The 24,232-nt window shown below is 50.4% G+C and overlaps 1 protein-coding gene and 1 long non-coding RNA gene across 9 annotated transcripts; one reads left to right on the top strand and one right to left on the bottom strand.

The window, feature by feature from the left end:
* Window positions 1-1,211: 1,211 nt before the first annotated feature.
* On the bottom strand, window positions 1,212-17,140 carry LOC132342714 (uncharacterized). Its single transcript, XR_009491196.1, has 3 exons — window positions 17,052-17,140; window positions 10,377-10,500; window positions 1,212-4,418 (listed from the first exon to the last, which is right to left on the bottom strand). It is a non-coding gene; the product is annotated as an uncharacterized lncRNA (long non-coding RNA).
* TSKS (testis specific serine kinase substrate) lies at window positions 5,453-21,413 on the top strand. Of its 8 annotated transcripts, none has more exons than XM_024978532.2 (12): window positions 5,453-5,725; window positions 6,006-6,231; window positions 14,793-14,894; window positions 14,984-15,079; window positions 15,286-15,369; window positions 15,678-15,761; window positions 16,331-16,617; window positions 17,066-17,260; window positions 18,687-18,860; window positions 19,790-19,925; window positions 20,935-21,134; window positions 21,234-21,413. In XM_024978532.2, exons 1-12 carry the CDS (start codon window positions 5,556-5,558, stop codon window positions 21,388-21,390), a joined length of 1,911 nt encoding a protein of 636 aa, XP_024834300.1. In that variant the 5' UTR covers window positions 5,453-5,555; the 3' UTR covers window positions 21,391-21,413.
* The last annotated feature ends 2,819 nt before the right edge of the window (window positions 21,414-24,232 follow it).

Genomic DNA, 24,232 nt, shown 5'->3' with positions numbered 1-24,232 from the left:
TGGCGCTCAGACACAGGCTCGGCCCCTCCGCCTGTCTCATTGGTCGCTGAACAAAGGCGTGCGGCTCCGATTGGCCCAGCGCCCCGCTATTTCCGCTCGGGAGTGGAGGGGGTGGGGGCGTTGCCCGAGCGACGGGCGGAGTTCAATGACGTACAGTGGGACCGCCCCCTCCGCTCGTCCGGGTGAGGGACCGATTGGATCCGGGGGCTCTCCCAGGAAGGAGGGACGGACGCGAAGGACGGAGGGGGCGTGAACTTGCAGAGGCGGGACTCACGTTGACGGAGGCCAATGGGCGGGTAGATCGCCCCCGTGGGCGTCGCGGATTCGCCGGGCCAGTCCTACTCCCGCCCTCGATTGGGCCGGCAAAGGAGGAAGGCTACGATCCGTAAAGAAGGAAGGAGAAAGGAGGGTCGTTACTCGCCTGGGCTGGGATAGGTGGAGCGGCTCCTGCAATTCCCTGCTGCAGAGGAGTTGGGAGGGGCGGGAGAGCGTGAGGTGCTTACTGCGCAAGCGTCTTTCTGTCCACCCCCCCCCCCCCCGCTTTTTTCCCCCCCTCCTATCCTCCACCCCCCGGACTCCTTAAATCTTCTTCCAGGGAGCCGTCCCTACCTCCTCCCCCTCCCTTCTTCCTTCCTTTCCCTTCTCTAGCCGCGTAGATGTTGGGACCTAACTTGTCCGGAAGCCTAGTATCCCAGAGCTGAAGAAACAGTAATTCAAGTCTACTCCCATTAAGCAGAGGTTAAAACTGACGTCCAGAGAGGTTGAATGACATGCCCAAGGTCACAGAGATCGGGAGGATTAAACTATATACTAACATTTAACTACTTTCTCATATACAATGGCTTTTTTTGTTGTTGCAACTGTAACACCATTAAATAGATATCAAATACAAATTGCGAGTCTTTCCACCAGACTTTGAGTTCTTCCTGAACAAGAAGGGGACCTGGTAATGAATGAAGAACGTTGCATAAGGAAAGCAGTCGGTGAGCCCGCTTTGTTTGACCCAACCAACACCGCTTGTCGCCCCAGAGACCTTCCTCATTAGACTGTATTTGGGGAAGGCAAAAACCTCAGAAACTCCAACGCCCCGGGCTATTGAGAAATTTGGGGCAAAGGGAACTGGAATAGTCCATTCTAGCACCTAGAGGAACTAAGCCCCCCATCAGGCTTTTCCAATATCAGAAGCCTAGTATGCTTGGATTGAGCCTTAGGTGTGTCACAGGTCCGGGAACATCCCCTGGGGGAGATGGGGACGGGGCAGAAGAGCCCATCTTCCAGGTTCAATGGATTCGTCCACTTGGGTTTCCAGGGATGGGGCTTGGGAAAATCTATTTTGGATTCTAGGAGGACAAACATCTCTGGTGTGGGGGGAGGCGGTCTGCCCCTGAAGACTATAGAATGGCCCCATAACCAACAATAACGACAAATTATTAGGACCAATAGGAGTTGGGAAAACTCCTTTTTATGGAAGATATGGCACCCTGCTCCAGTCCTCTTGCCTGGAAAATCCCATGGATGGAGGAGCCTGGTGGGCTGCAGTCCATGGGGTCGCTGAGAGTCGGACACGACTGAGAGACTTCAGTTTGACTTTTCACTTTCATGCATTGGAGAAGGAAATGGCAACCCACTCCAGTATTCTTGCCTGGAGAGTCCCAGGGACAGAGGAGCCTGGTGGGCTGCTGTCTAAGGTGTTGCACAGAGTCGGACACGACTGAAGCGATTTAGCAGCAGCAGCAGCATGGAAGATAACCTCAAGCAATCCAAGGACTGGAGGAGTCCATGACAAGGGAAGAAGCACTTTTCTCCCTGAGGATAACACCATTAAATATAGATAGATACCAGATAGATAGACAGATAATAGTGGGTTGGATTTAGTCTGCTTTTCAGGGGATGCAAAGAGAGCCATCCAGAGCTGGATGAACAGAATTATGTCCCTAAGGAAGAGGGAAAAGCCACCCTCTTCCTAGACTTCATGGGGATGGATGTGGCACCCCAGAGCTCATGGGCTCACCAGTGCCAAGTTAGAGCAGTGCCTTCCAAAAGAAATGCAGTGGGAGCCACAAATACAGTCACAAATATGCTCCTCCCGCGTTAAAAAAGTAAAAGGTGAGATGAATCTTAATAATATATTTCATTTAACCCCATGCACCCAAATATTGGGCTTCCCTGGTGGCTCAGTGGGTTCAATCCCTGGGTTGAGAAGATCCCCTGGAGGAGGGCATGGCAACCCACTCCAGTATTCTTGCCTGGAGAATCTCATGGACAGAGCAGCCTGGCAGGCTACAGTCCATGGGATCACAAAGAGTCGGACACGACTGTGACTAACCACAGCACAGGTGGCCCAGTGGTAAAGAATCCGCCTGCCAATACAAGGGATGCGGGTTCGATTCCTGGGTCAGGGTGATCCCCTGGAGAAGGAAGTGGCAACCCACTCCACTACCCTTGCCTGGGAAATCCCATGGATAGAGGAGCCTGGTGGGTTATAGTCCCTTGGTCACAAAAGATTTGGACATGACTTAGCGACTCAACAACAAACAACAACCCAAATATTATGATTTCAACATAGCTGACATATCATCCTAAGTGTCTGAAATCTGGTGTTGATAAACATAGCACATCTCAGTGGAAACTCACCATGTCACAATCGCTCAGCAGCCACGGGGCATTATCAGAGGCAGAAAATTAGAGACCGGATTTGAGCGAGACCATTCTGGGGTGCAAGGGCTCAGCAGGTGACCCTTTGCTAAGTTTTAAGACCATCATGAACAAGCTCATGTGTGGGGGTCTAGATGAGGTTTAGACAAGTCCTTGTTGGTTTCAGGATGGAGCACAAAGAGAACACGAGGAGTCCCTCGAAGAGCTCACAAGTTGAACTGCAATAGTTTCTGAGATTCTGACCTGAGCAAATCAACTCAATTTTCACCAGAAAAACAGGACTCATCCCCCGTCTTCCCATTTTGGCAGATGGGCCCACCATCAATCACCCAGGCACTCTCACCAGAAAGGACCCCGCCGTGTCCTTCACACCAAACCAAAGCCAGAACACACCCCCAAACCAGCCACCCCCTCCCACGGCCACTGCCTCCCCCTGTGCAGACCACCATCACCATCGTCTTTTGCTGGAACCTTGCTGTGACATCCCACGCTGTTTTCCCTGCTTCCATCCTGGCCACTCAGGGTGCTTTTTGCAACATCAATCAGCTGTGTCCTTCCCCAGCTTAAATGCATCAGCCACACTGGCCTCCTCTAGGCAACTCAGACCCTCCAGACTTATTCCTTTGGCCATCTGATGCGAAGAGTCAACTCACTGGTAAACACCCTGACGCTAGGAAAGATTGAGGGCAGGAGGAGAAGGGGGCGACAGAGGACAAGATGGTTGGATGGCATCACCGATTCAATGGACCTGTCTCACTCCAGGAGACGGTGAAGGACGGAGGAGCCTGGCATGCTGCTGTCCATTGCAGAGGGTTGGACGTGACTCAGTGACTAACAACAGCATGAAGACTCACTCGTGCCCCTGCCAACCCTGGCTTTCCCCGCGGCTGGCTTGTCCTTCAGGTCACAACAGAATGGCGCCTCTTCGGAGAGAAGTCCGGATTTAGGGATTTAAAGTGATCTTTCCCTGTTATACTTGCACACATTATCCAGTATTTTTTTTAATGTGTTTTAGCAATTCCATTCCTGGGCATATATACAGAAAAGACGAAAACTCTCCTTTGCAAAGACAGGTGCACTCCAGTGCTCATAGCCTACTATTTACAATAACCAAGACACGGAAGCAACCTAATAAATGTCCATCAACAGAAGAGTGGATAAAGAATATATGATCTATATATACAATGGGATATTACTCAGCTATAAAAAAAGAAGAAAATAATGTCATTTGCAGCGACACAGATGGGCAAAGAGATTACCACACTAAGTGAAGTAAGTCAGACAGAGAAAGACAAGTACCGTATGGTATCACTCATGTGGAGTCTTATAAAATGATACAGGGGGACTTCCCTGATGGTTCAGTGGTTGAGAATCCACCTGCCAATGTAGGGGACAGGGGTTTGATCCCTGATCCAGGAAGATCCCACGTGACATGGAGCAAATAAGCCCACGCGCCGCAACTAGAGAGCCCACATTCTAGAACCTGTGAGTCAAAAAATACTGAAGGCCGAGAGCCCTAGAGACTGTGGCCCACGATAAGAGAAACCACCGCAATGAGAAGAAGCCCGCACACCGCAGCTGGGGAGTAGCCCCCGCTCTCTGCAACTAGAGAAAAGCCCGTGCAGCCAAAAATTAATTAATTTTAAAAAATGCTACAGGGAATTCCCTGGCATTCCAGTGGTTAGGACTTGGTGCTTTCACTGCTGGGGCTGGGGTTCAATCCTTGGCTGGGGAACTAAGATCCCGGAAGCCACACAGCACAGCTGAAAAAAAAAAAAAAACAATAAAAATATATGTCAACTTTATTCAATAAAGAAACCATTAAAAAAAAAAAGTTGTAGACATCAATACACGTCAACCCTGTTATGGGTTGAATTACATCCTGCAAAAGATGTTCAAGTTCTAACCTGCAATAGGTGTGAATGTGCCCCTATTCAGAAGTAGGGTCTCTAGCAATGATGAAGTTAGGACGCAGTCATCTGGGTGGAAATGGCAACCCACTCCAGTGTTCTTGCCTGGGGAATCCCAGGGATGGGGGAGCCTGGTGGGCTGCAGTCTATGGGGTTGCACAGAGTCGGACACGACTGCAGAGACTCAGCAGCAGCAGCAGCAGCAGCATCTGGATGGGCCCTGATCCAGTATGTGTTCTTAAAAGAGGGGAAACTTGGAAACTGGTCCAGAGAGAAGACAGTGTGAAGAGTCCTAACCCCTGGACCACCAGGGAAGTCCTTAGTTTAGGGGGGTTTTAAATCAGCAGAATTCACACAATAAGAGGCTCAAATCCCAGGTGCACAAATCGATGAGCTTTGACAAATGTCCACTTTGTCACGCGGTTTTGATTCGCTTCATATCACATTCAGACTTTTTCGGTTTGTTGCTACTGCTTGTCTGTCTGTTCCCTTCCAGCCTCCCATTGAATGTGAGATCCTCCAGCGACCCTCCTTCCAATCCTCATCCTCCCCCAGACCCTGGGAAAGGGACAAGTCCAGCAGGATGAATCAAGTCTGACTGCAGGTGGCAGGGGTGGGGGTGGGTGGGGAGAGTGCTGAAATAAGAGAGTTTCAGGGAAAGGGAATTTGGACCCCTCCCAAGAAACAGTGAGGCAGTCCACGTTCAGAATGAATCAATTTCACTATGGTTCTGAAGTGGGGGAAAGATCAGGGCAGAACTAGAAACCTGGACAAGGAAGAGTTCACTGAACCCCTCTGGGGGAAGGTGATAAGTCACGTTTCCCACCCCTGTGCCCCGCCCCAACCCCCCACCCCCGCCTTACTGGAGCCCAGTGGTTGGGTCCTTTATGAGGCAGACTTGTGGGGACCGGGGACCTTGAGGGGCAGTGGTCAGAAGAGGTGGATAGTCTCGGAGGAAGGAGCCCCTGGGAGCCGGGCCCCCCACACGCCATGGCGAGCGTGGTGGTGAAGACAATCTGGCAGTCCAAAGAGATCCACGAGGCCGGGGACCCCCCTGCGGGGGTCGAGAGCCGCTCCCAGCTGGTCCCCGAGACTCCTGGGGGGGTGACCAGCCCAGTCAAGGGGATCGCAAAGAAAAAGAAGGCTGTGTCGTTCCACGGGTGGGTTTGTCGCACCCTGGCGGGGTCCTAGCCCCCAGCGCTGCGTCCGACAGAGCACGAGTCCCACCGTGGGTGCTGGAGGAAGGGGTGGGGAAGGAGAGGACAGCGCAGAGGAGAGGCAGGCAGGGGGCCAGTGGCCAAGGGGGACTCGAGAGTGTAGGAGGAAGAAGGTAGTGGGGATGGAGTCAGAGGGACTAGGGGATGTGCAGACAGGGAGGCGGGAGGGGCCGTGCCCTGCTGGGGCCACACCCTGACCCTCCTGCCCGTTTCTCCGCCCCAGGGTTGAGCCTCGCATGTCCCATGAGCCGATGCACTGGTGCCTGAACCTCAAACGGTCCTCGGCCTGCACCAATGTGTCCCTGCTCAACCTGGCGGCCATGGAGCCCACCGACTCCTCGGGGACAGACTCAACCACGGAAGACAGCAGCTCACTGGCACTGCCCGTGCCCCCTGCCTCCCCAACCCCACCCTGGGCACCAGATGACCCAGATATCACGGAAATACTGGTGAGGGGCCCCTGGCTGGGCTGGGGAAGACCAGGGCCCTCACCCTGGTGGTAGACAACTGAGGATGGAGGGGTGGTCTTCATGATTGGAAATGAGAAGGTTCTGGTCACCCTACAGGGCCCTGACAGGCAGCCACGAATCTGCTCCATAGAGGCTAAATGATGCATGTTGCTTGGGGTTGGTCTTCCATTCATTCAGTCACTTCCAAATGCCCTGAGTGAGACTGGGTTCACAGCTGGGAATCGGGCCAGGTCCCTGCTCCCAGGAAGCTCCCAGTCTGGTGGGAGTGACAGATACAGATGGAATGATAAATTCCATGATGGAGGTAACACCAGAGATCCCAGAAAAGGGCCCCTCAAACCAGACTAGGTATATCAGGTAAAGCTTCCTGGAGGAGGCGGCATTGACACTGGGCTTTGAAGGATGAGTATGAGTTCTCAGAGGGGACCACTTCAGAAGTTGTGACAAAACTGCCAGGTGAGCAAAATCTAGGAAAATTTAGAGGATTTCTGACTAGAGCATAGAATGTTCATGCTTAATTGTGTCCAACTTTTTGCAACACTATGAACAATAGTCCACCAGGCTCCTCAGTCAACAGGATTCTCCAAGCAAGAATACTGCAGTGGGTTGCCTGCCCAACTCCAGGGGATCTTCCCGATCCAGGAACCGAACCAAAGTCTCCTGTATTGCAGGCAGATTCTTTAACCAATGCTATACCTTGGTCCTTTAACTCCCCTATCACCTTCCACCCCTTGCCAGGTTTCTCCTGGGCCAGGCTCTGAACTAGGCTTGACACAGACATTGAGAATCACACTAACAATAACCCTGGTTATAATGATACTAAGATTCATTAGCAGATACTGAACACTTTCTATGTTCCGGAGCCTCAGTTTCTTCATCTGTAAAATGGAGACGCATGTGTATGTTCTTTCAAGAAATATTTCTTCAGTTCAGTTCAGTTCAGTCGCTCAGTCGTGTCCGACTCTTTGCGACCCCATGAGTTGCAGCACGCCAGGCCTCCCTGTCCATCACCATCTCCAGGAGTTCACGCAAACTCATGTCCATCAAGTCGGTGATGCCATCTAGCCATCTCATCCTCTGTCGTCCCCTTCTCCTCCTGCCCCCAATCCCTCCCAGCATCAGAGTCTTTTCCAATGAGTCAACTCTTTGCATGAGGTGGCCAAAGTACTGGAGTTTCAGCTTCAGCATCACTCCTTCCAAAGAACACCCAGGGCTGATCTCCTTCAGAATGGACTGGTTGGATCTCCTTGCAGCCCAAGGGACTCTCAAGAGTCTTCTCCAACACCACAGTTCAAAAGCATCAACTCTTCGGTGCTCAGCCTTCTTCACAGTCCAACTCTCACATCCATACATGACCACAGGAAAAACCACAGCCTTGACTAGACGGACCTTTGTTGGCAAAGTAATGTCTCTGCTTTTGAATATGCTATCTAGGTTGGTCATAACTTTTCTTCTAAGGAGTAAGCGTCTTTTAATTTCATGGCTGCAGTCACCATTTGCAGTGATGGTTAAACACCTACAAATGTGTCAGGCGCTGGTCTAGGAGCGGGAAATAAAGTCGCACCTAAGAGTTCTGTAGAGAACTTCTGCCTCCTCATGAGGTTGTCATGACAATGAAATGCAATTCATTCATGTAAAATGTGTAGCCCAAGAGTCAGCCGTATGCACAGAATACAGGTTAGTTGTTGTTATCCCCTCTTCACAGATGAAGATACTCAGGCTCTAGAAGGTTAAACAGCACCCCCAAAGTCACACAGCTTCTAAGTAGTGGGGCCAGGTTTAGGGGTCAGGGGTGGGGGGAGGCACCCTGCATTTATGGGGGCAGTAGAGGTCACCGTGAGAGCCCTGAAGAGCAAGGCCTTGGCCCAGCTGGCCGTGGTCAAGAAAGGCTTTCTCTCTGGAAGAGGCAACTCCCAGGTTGGATCTTAAGATAAAGAAGGTGGAATACAGGGAAGGGTGTTCCACCTAGCTGGAACAGCACAGACAAAAGGACAGGGGTTGAAAAGAGTCCCAGGGGGAGCAGGTCCTTGTGGCTCAATCATGGTGTGTGGGAGAGGTGAGGCTGGCAGGGGGTAGAGCACAGGACACAGAGGCTGAGAAGTGTGGACATTCTCCTGAGAGCAATAGGGAGCCATTGAGTGTTCCTGGGCAGGGGGAGAGGAGCCACGCTGGAGTCTGGGCTCTGTACCCATTTACTGAGCACCTACTATGTGCCAGGCACTGTGCCACATCCCTGTGGTGGGGAAGGGGGTCTCATTTTCCTCTCTGAGAAGTTCTGCAAAGCAAATGGAATAATGACCCATTTGAAGAAGAAGAAAAAAAAAAAATAAGTGAGGCAGAGAGAAGTGGCGTGACCCTCTGCGAGGTTAGAGAGCTTGTAAGAAGCAGGGCCAGGACCAGAGGTTTAGTGGGTCTGATGCTTTCTTTCCTTAGGAGATGCCTCTGGGCCCAGGTGGGACATGTTTGGAGGGGAGAGACTGGAGGCAGGAGGGCCAGAGAGGAGGCCAGGCGAAGATCCCGGGTAAGAGGACCAGGTGGAGAGAAGGGAGCAGGCAGAGAGAGTCCAGCTGGGATGGATGGCCTGGGAGGCATCTTCTCCCCGTCGCTGCCAGCATCGCTCAGGCATCTCTTGCAGAGGTCCACCTCCCACTGGAGCTATTTCTGAGTCACATCCCCCAGAGGACTGTGATGCCTGAGAAAGAGCCCTGGGCGGCCAAGATCAAGGTCTGCTGCAGCTGCGAGCTCACTGTGGGGCTGCGGGGGAGCCCCGGCCTCTATGAGGCTTCTCTGTAAAATGGAAAAAACTACTGACAGGCAGCACCTTGGGCTAGGGGCAAGAAGAGCGAAGAGGCGGGCAGTAACAGGGACTGGCTCACAGCGTCAGAGCTACATCAGGAGAGAAAGCTGGAGATGGACCGAGAGGAGCGGGCAGAAACCCAGAGATCAAGGAGGACCAAGATCCGGGGTAGGGGGGAGGGCAGGGACCCCAGAGAGAGGAGGACTTGGACCTAGGGAGGGGCACAGAGACCAGCTGAGAGGGAGACAGAAAACCAGAGACAGAGGAGGGGGCCAGAAACCTAGAGAAGGAAGGAACGGACACCATAGACAGAAGTGGGACAGAGAAGTGGACAGAAGAGGAAGACACCCCTGAGTGATGGAGAACCCCGGTGAGAGAATGACAATTCCCAGACTGGAAGGAGGGTCGGAAGAAGATGGTGAAGCAGACAGCTTTGGTTCGTGTTTTCCTTTTTGTTGTTTTTTTCAGCCATACCGGTGCAGCTTGTGGGATTTTAGTTCCCTAGCCAGGGATCGAACTTGCGCCAACAGCAGTGAGAGACAGAGTCCTCACCGCTGGACTGCCAGGGAAGTTCCTGGTTCGTGGCTTAAGCTCTGAGATCTTTATGAGGCCAGAGGATGCAACTGAGGAGGTGGTATTGCTTTTAGGAAACGTCGGCGCCTCCGTGCAGAAATGGCCAGATTAGGTCTTTGCAGCCTTGCTTCCCACTTGTCCTGCTGCCTGCAGCCTTCCCTGAGGCAGCTGTGCGATCTCAGTGTTAAACCCCTTCCTGGTATGTCCTGCCCTATTGTTACTTTTAATGATGCTGACTAATCATGGCACTTGCCTTATGGATCCTAACATCTTGTTGGCCCTTCCTCACCACCATCTGCCAAGGTATTATCATTCCCATTGGACAGGGAAGAAAACTGAGGCAGGCTGGGAATGGGGAATTGGACTGCCCAGCTGCATGGCGTGTGGGTGGCCAAGGAGGAGAGGTTTATCTCCAGATCTGGCTGCCGCCCACCTCCACCATGGGGCTTCCCCAGTGGCCTAGTGGTAAAGAAGCCGCCTACAACACGGGAGACGCGGGTTCAATCCCTGGGTTGGGAAGATCCCCTGGAGGAGGGCACGGCAACCCACTCCAGTATTCTTGCCTGGAGAATCCCATGGACAGAGGAGCCTGGTGGGCTAGAATGCACGGGGTGGCAAAGAGTCAGATGCCACTGCAGGGACTGAGCAGGTACACACGGATGTACCTCCTTCACGCCATTCACTTTTCGGCCAAGGCTAACAGGCTCAGCCTTCACTATTTCCCAAATGTGCTCTCAGAGAAACTAAAACTCACCTCCAGTGACCCCAGCTTTTCTCCAGTGCCCTTTCTCTTTCCCCAAGTGTTGACCAGCGGCCTTTGTGGATCAGCCTGTACTCTTCCCAACAGCAGCCCCGTGAAGGTAGCGATTAGTCCTTCCCTGTTTTACAAGGAGAGAAACAGAGGCTTAGAGAGGTGAAGTCCCCTCTCTGAGGCCTTACAGCTAATAAGTGGGAGAAATGAGTTGATCCCAGAACCTGCTCTCCTAGTTTTCCAGAACCTCTACCTACAAGAAGTCCAAGACTTTTCGGGTCTTCAGTTTTAAAATATCATTCTGTGTATCTGTTAGCGATTGCAGTGAAACAAACAATTCATGACCTTAAAACAACAAATCTGGAGTGGTTTAGTTGGGTGCTCCTGGCTTAGGGTTGCAGTCAAGATTTTGGCCAAGTGGGACTTCCTTGGCATGTCAGTTTTTAAGACCTCATGCTTTCACTGCAGGGGGTGTGGGTTTCATCCCTAGTCAGACAACTAAGATCTCACATGCTGCTTGGCCAAAAAATATTAAAAAAAGAAAAAAAGATTTTGGCAGGGGCCACAGTCATCTGATGAGAAGGAAATGGCAGCCCACTCCAGTATTCTTGCCTGAAGAATCCCAGGACAGAGGAGCCTGGTGGGCTACAGTCCATGGGGTCACAAAGAGTCGGACACAACTGAGTGACTAACACATAGTCATCTGATGCCTTCCCAGGTGGCACTAGTGGTAAAGAATCCACTTGCCAACGCAGGAGATACAAGAGACCTAGGCTTGATCCCTGGGTTGGGAAGATCCCCTGGAGGAGGAAATGGCAGCCCACTCCAGTATTCTTGCCTGGAGAAAATCCCATGGACAGAGAAGCCTCGTGGGTTACAGTCCATGGGGCCACAGAGTTGGATCCAACTGAGCAACTAACCACACATCTGAAGGTTTGACTAGGGATGGAGGGGGTGCTTTCAAGACGGCACACTCGTATAGCTCTTGGTTGGTGGCCTCAGTTTCTTGCCACATGGGCCTCTCCAGAAGGAGCTGCTTATGGCCTGGCAGTTATCATCCTCCAGAGCCAGGCAAGAGTAAGAAGGAAGCCACAGTTCCTTTCGTGAACTAGTTTTTTAAGTCACATACCATCACTCTGACTTATGCTATTTACTGGGTATGAGTCACTAGGTCCAGCCAACACTCAAGTGAGGGAATAAAGCACTACATTTGGAAACAGCCTCAAAAAATTTATGGGTATATTTAAAACCACCATGGCTTTGTTGTGGGTTTTATTGTTTTTAATTATTTCTTTTTTGTAGGTGCTTTTTACCAGGATGAGGAAGTTCCCTTGTACTTTTAGTTGAGTGTTTTTATCATGAAAGGATATTGGATTTTGTCAAAAGCTATTTCTGTATTCAGTGACATGATTGTATTCCACCCTCCCCTTCTCTTTTACTAATATGGTATGTTACATGGGTTAATCTTCATGTTGAACCAATTTTGCATTCCTGGGGTAAATCATATATGGTGTAGTGTATAATCCTTTTCTTTCTTTTTTTTTCTTAAGGGCTTCCCAGGTGACTCAGTGGGTAAAGAATCTGCCTGCAATGCAGGAAACTCGGATTCAATCCCTGGGTTGGGAAGATCCCCTGGAGGAGGGCATGGCAACCCATTCCAGTATTCCTACCTGAAGAATCGAATGGACAGAGGAGGCTGGTGGGCTCCAGCCCATGGGGTCACAAAGAGTCAGACATGACTGAGCGCACATGCACACAGTCCTTTTTATATGCTGCTGGACTTGGTTTGCTAGTATCTTGTTGAAATGTTTGTGGCTATTTCCAGAAAGGATACTGGTCTGTAGTTTTACTATCTGGTGATGTCTTTGGTTTTGGTATCAGGGTAACACTGGTTTCATAGAATGTTAGTTCCCTCCTCTTCTGTTTTTTGGTGAAGAGTTTGAGATGAGTTGGCAGCAACTTTTGGGAAAAAAAAAGATTGGTAGAATTCACCAGTGAAGACATCTGGGCTTTCTTTGTTGGAAGTTTTAAAATCACTAACTCAAACTCTTTACTTATTGTAGGGCTATTCAGATGTCCTATCTCTTCTCCAGTTAGTGTTTTGCAAGGAATTTTTCCGTTTCATCTAGGTTATCAAATTTGACACCATCCAATTGTTCACAGAGTTCTCTTGTAATCCTTTCTTTTTCCCTAAGACTGGTAGTAATGTCACCTTTTTCCTTCCTGATTTTAGTGATTTGAGTAATCTTCCTCTTTTTCATAGTCATTCTAGTCAAGAATTTGGCAATTTTGTCGATCTTTTAAAAAAAAACAACTTCCGGCTTGCTGATTTTTCTCTACTGTTCTATTTCATTTTCTCCACTGTAAACTTTTTTCATTTTCCTCTCATTCCAAAGTATAATTTCTCTTGTGATTCTTCTTCCACCCATTATTTATGAGTGTGTTGTTTAATTTTCGTATATCAATACTTGTGATTTCCTCAAATTTCTTTCTGCGTTTGATTCCTAATTTCATTCTACTGAGGTCTTTAAGTTCAGAAAGCACACTTTGTTTTCATATCCTTTAGTAGTATCTGTCCTTGACCATATGAAGAATGTTTCATTCCACTTGGGAAGAATGTGTATTCTGCTGTTGCGTGTTATGTTCTATAGATGTCTGTTAGGTTTGGTTGGTTTATAGTGTTGTTCAAGTCTTCTATCTCTTTGCTGATCTACTTTCTAGTTTTCAATTCATTCTTTCTTTTTGAGGGGGGAGGGAAGGGTGCTGTGCCATGCGGCATGTGGGATCTTAGTTCCCTGACCCAAGGACTGAACCTGGGCCCTCGGCAGTAAAAGCACAGAGTCCTAACCCCTGGACTGCCAGGGAATTCCCAATTCTGTTAGTTTTTGATACATGTACTTTGAAGCTCTATTAGGTGCATATATATTTATGATTGTTGTAATCTTCCCAGTGACTTGAGTCAGTTTTGGTCACTTTTTTTCATTGTTTTCACTGAGGGGTGGAATTTGGGGGTTTCCAACTCTTCTATTTTGCTGATATCACCTTAATACAGTATTTATCATGGTATTTATCCAGAGCAGTTGTGCAAGAAATGTGAAGTTGTTCCCATTTTACAATGAAGGAAGCTTGTTCTCTTTTCTCTTTGTGTATTACTTAAGCAGCTGTGAAAGAAATCCCAAATATCTGGTTGAAGCAGGATAGTTTATTGCTTACATAAACATCTCAAGTATAGCAGGTCAGAGGCCCCAGGGTTCTGGAGGCTGTTATTAAGTCACAAGTTTGGCCACTGTAACAAAAAAGACACAAAGTAGCAGTGTTGGGTTTTTTAAATATTTATTGGGCTGCACTGGGTCTTCCTTGTGACATGTGGGGTCTTTAGTTACCTTACTCAGGATATTTTTAGTTGTGGCATGTGTTTATGCAAACTCTTAGTTGCAGCATGGAGGATCTTACTTCCCTGACCATGGATCGAACCCAAGCACAGAGTCTTAGCCACTGGAGCACCAGGGAAGTCCCCAAAGTAGCACAGTTTAAACAAGGTGGAAAATATTCTCCTTCTCACATGTAAAGTATTCGAAAGTGGTTGAAATTGAGTATGGCAGCTTCACAGGGTTGAGAATTCAATATTCTTTTATCTTGTGTCCTCCATCTCATAGTCCAAGATGGCTGCTCTGGCTTTAGCCATCAACATCATGGGGAGAGAGAAAGGGAGGTATGTTCCCTACTTTCTTTTATTAAAGGCATGAATTGGAAATTGCCTACATTATTCCCACTCATATTCCATTGGCCAGAACTTAGTCACATGGGCTTGCCCAGCTGCAAGGGCACCTGGGAAATGTAGTCTTTGGCTGGGCAGTCATGTTGCCAGGCTAACTCTTCTATAAATGTGGAAGAGAGGAGAGTGGAGATCCTGTCACATGCGGCCTTCCTGAGCCAGTTTTTTTGACAGGGGTCACAAAGCATTTTATGATATAAGGTAGCTATGATCAGCAGCTGCACGGCATCATGGTTTAAAACAATGGTTCTGAGTATAAATTCTGACAATGGCACCTCACGTACCATGTACCTGGAAATACAAAGGAAATCCCCTCTCTGGGCCTCATTTGCCTCCCTTGCAAAATGCGCCAAAATAACCTCAAGAGGTGCGGTTATGGGGAATAAAAGGGAAAACGTGGGTAAGTGCGTGACTAGGTGCATAGTGAGTGCTTATATTTGGAAAGTGGGTTATCTTTAGAATTCTCCACTGCCTGGAGAGAAAGACAGGGCATGTGTTTTAACAGTTTATCTTATTTATGTCTCTGGACCCAAAGGCATTTATCTCAGGTTAAGAACATCCTCCTTCTCCCACATGTCTGAGCAACCCCCCACCCCCCACTCCCTCCTGGATCCTACTTATTTTTCTTCCCATCCACTAAGCAGAAAAAGAGTCTGCCCCCTGGCTTAATGGAGCAAGAACACCGAGAATCAAAGACGCGCAGCCCTGGCCCCCAATTCCACCAGCCATTCCAGGGCAGAATCAAGGTGTAAAGCCAGTTTTAAGACTTTCTCTTGGGGTTGGGGTTTGCTCCCCTACACCCACCGACCCCTGGCTGTCTCCGGTTCTTCCCCAGAGTGGGGTCAACAGTGGATTGGTGCGTGCCAAAGATTCCATCACCAGCTTGAAGGAGAAGACCACCCGGGTTAACCAGCACGTGCAGACGCTGCAGGTGTGAGGGCCACCCCGTCCCCCGCCAATACCTCCTCTTCTTTCGGGGCCACGTTCCCCTTCTTTGAGCTATCCTCCAGCTCAATGCACCCATAGCCCAGTTGGGGGAGACTGAGGCTCAGAAGGGAAAGGGATGTTCCCACCTCTCCTCCCCACGGGGTGTCCCCTGGAGGCCCTGGCTAACCCCTCCTCCCTTCCATGCTCCAGAGTGAGTGTTCTGTGCTGAGTGAGAATTTAGAGAAAAGGCGGCAAGAGGCGGAAGAACTAGAAGGGTACTGTAGTCAACTCAAGGTGAGCCGCTGAGGGGCAGGAGCGGGGCGGAAAGAAGGGAGCAGAAGTAGGAAGAGGGTGAGAGGAAATGGGGAGGAGTGGAGTGGTCGACAGGAGAGAGACGGGGGCAAGCGGACAGGGAGCATGGGAGAGGTCCGAGGACAAACTGGCCCTTTAGCCAAGTGAACCTTGGGCGGAGGCAGTCCTTGCAGAAGAAGTGGGTGTGTCTCAGCTGAGGTGGGTGGAGCCTGCATGGAAAATAACGGGGATAAGGGTTGGGAGACGGAACCAGAATGGGAAGGCAGGGCCCCTGCCCTGGTGTCCTGCAGGAGAACTGCCGGAAGGTGACCCGGTCGGTGGAAGACGCTGAAATAAAAACCAACGTCCTGAAGCAGAACTCTGCCCTGCTGGAGGTAAGGCGGAGGGGTCTAAGGGTTTGAGGAAGTTACTCAAGTACGTGAGGTACTTGAGGTGGACTTCGGGTAGGACTTGCCGTCCTGCCAATCACCTCTACCACCACCACCACCACCACCACCACCACCACCACCACCCTGCCCTTTCGTGTTCACGGTCATACGTCTCCACCCACAGTCATATTCAGGTCCCAGGGAGAGGAATTCATGTCAGACCTGGAGTGGGTGGGATTGCCTGTCCTGCCCACACGCCCACTGATTTCCCAACAGAATGTTAGAAAAGCTTCAGTTGTTCTTCCTGAACAGGAGGGACTGGAGTTTGAGGCCTATCGAGGATTAGAGTTGGGGTGGAGGGCTAGATGGAGACAGAGAGGCAGGCATTTAGAGGTTAAGGTGAGTTGGGACTCCAGCTGGGCGTCGAATGGAACCTCCCTCCCTAATCGCGTCCCCACATACATTTACTTTCTAGTGTCAGGAATTCATTGGGCGGATCTGGGGGGTGGAGGTGGCGGTGGTGAGAGGCAAGGGGCCGGATGCTCGAGCTAACCCTGCCTGCCTTCGCCGCCCAGGAGAAGCTGCGCTACCTCCAGCAGCAACTGCAGGATGAGACTCCAAGGAGGCAGGAGGCCGAGCTGCAGGAGTTGGAGCAGAAGCTGGAGGCTGGCCTCTCCAGGCACGGCCTGGGCCCCGCCACCCAGCCCCCAGGCTGCTCCGGTCCGCCCGGGAGCCCCGACGAACCCCTGCGACCGCGAGGCCTGGCCCCAGGCGGCTGGGGAATGGGGCCCCGGGCAGGGGAGGGCCCCATCGTGAGCGAGCAGGAGTTGCAGAAGGTCTCTGCCGGCCTGGAGGAGCTGAGGTGAGTGGGATCTCGAGATGGGCCCGGGGGGTGGAGCCTCGAAGAGCCTAGGAAGGAGTATTCTGGGGCCATGACCCGAAAGGGCAGGACTTCGAAGAAGTGAGTAGAGTATAGGACTGGTGGCAGGGAGGCCCGTGAAAATGAGGTGGGTGAAGTTTGGGGAGGTGGCAGGTGGCTCCAAACTCAGGGGAACAGGGTTGGGGCGAGTGGTATCTTGAGGAGGCAGTGTCTGGAGCGGTTGATGCAGGGCTGTGAGGCAGGCCGAGAGAAGGCCAGGATATCTGACAAGGGGATTCTTTCCGGGCCGGGTTCTGGAGGACGTGAGAGGATTCCAAGACATGGACAGGACGGGAGAATTCGGGGACTGGGTGGGTCCGGAGCCCCTGGCCGGGCGGACGGGGCGTGTCCAAACTTAGCGTTGCCGGGTTCCTTACCTCTGCCCCTACAGGAGGGAGGTGTCTTCGCTGACCGCCCGGTGGCATCAGGAGGAGGGAGCCGTGCAGGAGGCCCTACGGCTGCTCGGGGGTCTGGGTGGCAGGCTCGACGGCTTTCTGGGCCAGTGGGAGCGGGCGCAGCGCGAGCAGGCGCAGACCGCGCGGGGCCTGCAGGAGCTGCGGGGCCGGGCGGACGAGCTGTGCACCATGTAAGGGCCCACCCGAGAGCACTGTGGGAACCTGCGAGGGCGGATCCTTGAGTGAGGGGGTGGGCCAATCAGCTGGAGTCAATCGGTGGAGACTGTAGTACTGACAGGGGGGGGCCCCAATTAGAGAGGAGGGGAAGGGTGCTTTCTACCTAAGGACTGAGGGGCGGAGCCACTACAAAAGAGGAGCTTCTTGGACAGCTCAGCTGGAACAGAATCCGCCTGCAATGTGGGAGACCTGGGTTCGATCCCTGGGTTGGGAAGATCCCCTGGAGAAGGAAATGGCAACCCCCTCCAGTATTCTGGCCTGGAGAATTCCATGGACTGTATAGCCCCTGGGGTCGCAAAAAGTCGGACACGACTGAGCGACTTTCACTTTCACTGTACCTTAAAAGGGCAAGGGGAGGCAAATGGGAACAGGACAAACCAGTTAGAGAACAAGGAGAGGCATTCCGGAAATAAAAGGAAAAAAAAAAAAAGATGAACCCGTCAGAGCAGAGGCTGCACGTATGGCGAGGTATTGCAAACTGTACGGAGGCAGAGGTACTGGGCTAATCTTGGGTGGAGCCTTGCTGGGCCCTCACCCTGCTATACAAAAGTAGAGCGGTTCCTGTGAAACCTTTGGTAAGCCAAAATAACATAAACCGAAGAAGCAACTACCTTAGAATACATCTTGCCACCAGATGCACAAAATAAAGTGAGGTAAAGCACAGATGCCCACAGAACACAGTTCAAAGCTATGGTGGCGTGATGCCTAGACACTGAGTGCAGTTCTCAGAGGAGGAGCTTGGTGGCTCCACTCTCACTGCTTGTAGTGTGTCCTGCTTCTGTAAAAACAGGCTGAGCGCGGAAGAATCGATGCTTTCCAACTGTGGTGCTAGAGAAGACTCTTCAGAGTCCCTTGGACAGCAAGGAGATCAAACCAATCAATCCTAAAGGAAATCAACCCTGAATAGTCATTGGAAGGAAACTGATGCTGAAGCTGAAGCTCCAGTACTTTGGCCACATGATGCGAAGAGCCGACACATTGGAAACGCCCCTGATGCTGGGAAGGATTGAGGGCAGGAGGAGAAGGGAACGACAGAGGATGAGGTGGTTGGTTGGATGGCATCACCAAATCAATGGACATGAGTTTGAGCAAACTCCAGGAGATAGTGAAAGACAGGGAAACCTGGCCTGCTGCAATCAATGGGTTGCAAAGAGTTGGACGCGACAGCGAATGAACAAGAGCTTGCTACAAAACAAATGCTTTGTGCTTTTTTCATAAAAGCAAAAATCCTTTTCTGATTTCTTTTGGTTAGTGAAAACAGGTACTAATGTAGGTCTTTCCTAGAAATGGACTGGGATAAAGTGACCTTTCAGAAATCGGAGAATGCCTGTATTCTCTTTGAGAGGCAACCTCACTGCATTGCTTATTCTCACATCGCAGGGTGGAGCGGTCTGCAGTGTCTGTGGCTTCACTGAGGAGCGAACTGGAGGGGCTGGGCCCAGTGAAACCAATTCTGGAGGAGCTTGGACGGCAATTTCAGAGCTCTCGGAGGGTGTCTGACCTCTCTATGAACCTGGATCGGGGAGCCCAAGGCTCCTGTACCCGCTGTGCCAGGTAAGGGGGCAGCGCCTGGCTCCAGGTGCTGCTGCTGCTAAGTCACTTTAGTCGTGTCTGACTCTGTGCTACCCCATAGACGGCAGCCCATCAGGCTCCCCCGTCCCTGGGATTCTCCAGGCAAGAACACTGGAGTGGGTTGCCATTTCCTTCTCCAGTGCATGAAAGTGAAAAGTGAAAGGGAAGTCACTCAGTTGTATCCGACTCTTAGCGATCCCATGGACTGCAGCCTACCAGGCTCCTCCATCCATGGGATTTTCCAGGCAAGAGTACTGCAGTGGGGTGCCATTGCCTTCTCCGGCTCCAGGTGCATTCTGTGTCATATTGAGAACACAGCATCAAAGGAAATGAGACTTTAGCATGAATGGAGAGGGAGATGTGCTGTGGGACACAGGGCAGCCCCACGTATTATAGGACGGGCCAGTCTTGCTGCATTTGGGGAGTCACATTTCTTCCCTTCCCCACACGGTGAAGTCAGTGTCTTGTGGAACACAAGAAAGTCTTGCTTTGTTTCGAGCATCCTGGATTTCCAAGTGCATCATGGGAAGGTTGGGCAGTGGTACTGGTGGGAGGCAGAGTTGCCCAGTGCACTGTAGGGAAGTGTGAGAACTTGGGGTATTGGAGAGGCACAGAATACCATGTTTAACCTGTATTAGGAACAGTGGGGGCACTTCCAATACAATGTGGGATCAATTTTAACTAGCGCATTGTGAGAAGTGTGAGTTTTTGATGCCCTGAGGGCCATCTGGTGTCGGGAGTGGAAACCCCCAGGCACTGTGGGAGTTCCCCATGCTGTGGAAGCCAAAGTACACCAGATGCACTGTAGTCTGGCCCCTGTGCATGGTGGGAAGGTGGCCTGGGTGAAGGCAGGTTGGCCTGGGCCATCCGGGTCTGAGGCCTCTTTCATCTGGTGACTACCCCTCCCCCAGCCAGGGGCAGCAGTTGTCCACGGAGTCCTTGCAGCAGCTGCTGGAACGAGCGCTGACCCCGCTAGTAGACGAGGTGAAGCAGAGAGGCCTGGCTCCTGCCTGCCCCAGCTGCCAGAGGCTACACAAGAAGATTCTGGTACCAAGGACCATGGGCCACCGTGGTCCAGTTTGTGATCAGGGCAGGGGGAGGGGAGCCCCAGGCACAAGGATACTGCTGGTGTGTGGCAGGATGGGAAGGGTGAACTGGGGGCAGCAGGTGTTGGGGTTACGATCGGCTCTGATATGTCAGAATGGGGGGAGCAGGGAGAGCAGTTTGGTGGTTAGTGAGTCATAGGTCAGTCATTATGGAAGCTTGGGTGATGGACTTGGGCCTAAAGCATCATGGAACCTGGAACATGGACAGAGAAGACAGACACCAGTCTATAGCTTCGTGGAATATAAGCCTGATTTTCTACGAACCTTGAGAGGCAATGCATTATATGGGATCATTGCGGTCAGATGGGGGACCAATGAATACAGCTCACAGTAAGCTAACGCATTATGGGAAATGGGACCACAGCTCTTCCTGAGGCATTGCACACAGACACAGGCGCAATAGCAGGTGGAATCTGAGACCAGTGTACATTCTGAAACATAGCCATCTAGTATATTATGGGATATTGGCCTAATGTGTGATGGGATATGAGTTGTAGTGGGTAAGACGGACAAATGAGGCAGTAAAGGACCTGGGGCCTGGTGCATTGTGGGACACAGGGCACCAGAGCACTGAGGACTATTTATTGGGACAGAGAGCCCTGATAGATAGGAGATGTGGGGTCTTGTGAATTATGGGATGGTCACGGTCACCACGTGATGAGATGGGGCCCAGACGTCAAGTGCATGATGGCTCATGGGCAGTAAGGAACAATTTAACAGATGCTGATTTAGTGCTTACAGGGACAAAGAAGGCCAGTGCAATCAATAGAGGACAGATGGTGGGACAGATACAAGTCTAGTGCACAAGGGAATCAGGAAGGCCCAGTGCAATGTGGGAAGCTGGGGTCAGCCTCAGGCTCAAGGCATGATGGGATACTCCCGGGGGGATGCGGGCCCCAGAGGACCCTACCCCTTGCGCTTCACGATCCAGATCCCCCCTCCACCCCCAGCCCAGTCCAGCAAGCCCAGCGGCGCCTACGCTCCTCTCCCCAGGAGCTGGAGCGCCAGGCCTTGGCCAAACACGTCAGGGCAGAGGCCCTGAGCTCCACCCTTCGGCTGGCCCAAGACGAAGCCTTGCGGGCCAAGAACCTGCTGCTGACGGACAAGATGAAGCCGGAGTGAGGAAGGAGGCTGAGGGCATGGGAGGAGGGTGAGGTCTTGGGGAGAGGGCCTGAGACACCCCCACCTTCCACTTCAGCCCCAAGGCCTCTGGCCTCACCAGCACTAACTGCCCGCTATCTCATTACAGGGAGAAGGTGGCCGCTCTGGACTATCTACACTTGAAAATGTGCTCCCTTCACGATCAGCTCAGCAACCTGCCACTTGAGGGGTCCACGGGGACAATGGGGGGAGGAAGTGGTGGGGGAACTCCCCCAAAACGTGGGGGCCCAACCCCTGAGCAATAAATGGCCCTTCATGCTGGCATGAATTCAGTCTCCTGTTTGGCACCAAAAGAGAGCTAGTAAAATTGCACATGCCACACACCAGCATCTGTGCTCACTCTGACTTGATCCTCAGCCGATGGGATGTCGATGATGGTACACTCTTCCGAGTTCTGCTTGAAAGGGGAGTCAAGAATGAATTGATAGCCGGTGTGGAGAAATGGGAACAAACAAAGTTCAAAAGTCTGAAATTTATCTGTGTTCAACCAGATGTTCCCATTGTAAGTCTCAGGCTTCCACTCCTTCCCAATCAATGTCCCAACCTTCCTATCAGAGACTTAGCAAGGTTTTTAATTCAACTTGGTATGTAATTCTGGAACCCATACAGCTACAGCTTGTGTTGGATTTTCAGCCATGTTGACCCTGTGTTTACAAGAAATGTGAAATTCTTTTAGGGTTTCCATGGAAGCTCATTGGTTCTCTGAATGTGATTGGAGCTGAGAGTTTAAAGATCTCAGCTCAGGGGGTACAGGTTCCATCCCTGTTTGGGGAACTAAGATCCCACATGCTTTGCAGCCAAAAAAACAAAACAAAACATAGAAGCAATATTTCAAAGATCTGAGCTCATAATGTTCTTTCATTAAGCCTGTCAGGGCACTCAGAAGAAGCCACTGAATGCCACTCTCCTTGTGGCCATTGTTAGTGCCCTGATGGTTCATTGCAGCAGCCGCTCATCCCTGAAGTCACAGACTTCAGTTAGAACCTCGTAACAGTCAAGATGGATGCTAATATATGATTTACCATGATGCCACTGCAGACTGTGGAATATTAGCATTCCATTTCTTGACAAGGAGCTCATCACTATGTTCAAATCCTAAGAACCAACTAAACCATTTCCCAAACCAAATTTGAGAATTCACTTCCTATTGCAAATATTGATGTCAGCCAAGGTATATTCAGGAGACAGAAATCACACTGGTTATTTTTACAGAGATGATTTCATATAAGGAAATGTTACTTAGGTATAAAGAGTTGGTAACTAGGAAACTGAAAAGGCAAAAAGAGAGCGCTATGGTATCATAGTGGTAATAACTCGTGGCAGTGGAAGCAGCTTATAACACTGGTGAAGGACAAACAAATATGGCTTAGAATTATGAAAACTAAGCACTTGGGTGAGAGGCTCACCGAAGATGAAATCCGAGGAGGACAATGAGGAGGGGGGATTGCTCAGCTGCTGCAGATGTTATCTGAGCTTAGAGGACCACCAGGGACTGGGGCCTTCTCTGAAACCATGCTAAAATGGTACTGGCATTTCTCAGGGTGCGCAAGATTTGGAAAAACTGCAAACTGAACTTAGCAGCTGCTGCAGGAAGGAAATGCCTCAGCTGGGATAAAGAAGCTATGCTGGGTGATAACCGATGAGTAGGAAAAACTGACAGGAAATAAGCAGAGCGCAAACCGGAAGAGCCCAGTCTCTTAGCTTCCTTCAGTCCCTTTGGTGCCCCCTACTGGCAGAGTCGAAAACAGCCTGTTGGCAAAGAAAAAGTGGTTTTCGGTGTCCCAGATTCACAAGGGAGGGAATTTGAATCCGAGAGATAATAGCTTAATAATTGGCACACGTAACAGGAGTGTGTACCGATGATCAGCGATTATGAGTAATCCAATTCCATACCCCTAAGGCCCAAATGCATCTTTTAAGGAGTCCTTGAATACTTGAGAGACTAATTATTTTCCTGGATAACTAGTCTGAATGTTGTGCTGATGTTCATTCTATCCAAATTCTATTGTGGTTTTAATGAAAATTCAATCAAAATCCCAGTGAGATTATTTTTAAAGGAATTGACCCAATTATTCTAAAGGTCTCCTGAAGAAACACATAGATGAGAGAAGCAAAGTTTTTTGTTTCTACAGAAGAGTAATAAGATAAGTCTACAGCCAGTATGTTAAAATATAAAGTTACACTGGAAATTCCCTTGTGATCCAGTGCCTAAGACACTGTTTTGAGCTCTCAATGCAGGGGGCCCAGCTTTGATCCCTGGTCAGGGAACTAGATGCCACATGCCACAACTAAGAATTTGCATGCTGCAAAGACCCAGCACAGCTAAGTATCTTTAAAAAATCATATTTAAAAAGAGAAAAATAAATAAAAAGTTTAAAAAAGAACAAATCAGGCTGCTCTTTGGGGAACACTTATTGAAGATACCCCACAGACACAGAGAGCCCTGGCCATCCCATTTCCCAGGTGACCCTTCAGCTTAATGCAATGACCAATGACTGGTGACCACAACAAGGCCAGTGAGTCCAATTCAACCCAGATTGTATGATCGTGAGCATATTGAATGACTGGCTTTCAAAATTTTGGCAAAATATGCATCATATACAGTTTACCCTTTTAATCATATTTAAGTGTCTAATTCAGTGGCATGAATTACACTCACAACAGTGGGTAACCATCACCATTGTCTATGTCCAGAGCTTTTCATCCTCCCAAACAGAAACACTGTAGCCATTAAACAAAACCTCCTCATTCCCCATTCCTCCCTCCTCCCAGCTCCTGGCAACTGCCAGGAGCATCTTTTCATGGGCTTATTTGTGAATCTTCAGTGCAGAAATGTCTATTCAAGTCCTTGGCCTATTTTTTGAATGGGGTTGCTTGGCTTTTGTTGTTGGATTGTAGGAGTCATGTCATATATCTGATATTAACTCCTTATCAGATACACAATATGCAGATTATAGTCTCCCAACATGCCAGCTCTTTTCACTCTATTGATCGTGTCCTTGGATGCACAGAATTTTTTAATCTGGCTGTAATGCCATGTATCTTTTTTTTTTTTTCCTTTTGTTGCCTGTGCTTTGGCTATCACAT

This window comes from Bos taurus, chromosome 18 (genome assembly GCF_002263795.3).
Source record: "Bos taurus isolate L1 Dominette 01449 registration number 42190680 breed Hereford chromosome 18, ARS-UCD2.0, whole genome shotgun sequence".
NCBI classification, from domain to species: domain Eukaryota; kingdom Metazoa; phylum Chordata; class Mammalia; order Artiodactyla; family Bovidae; genus Bos; species Bos taurus.
This window is presented reverse-complemented; position numbering and strand designations above follow the sequence as displayed.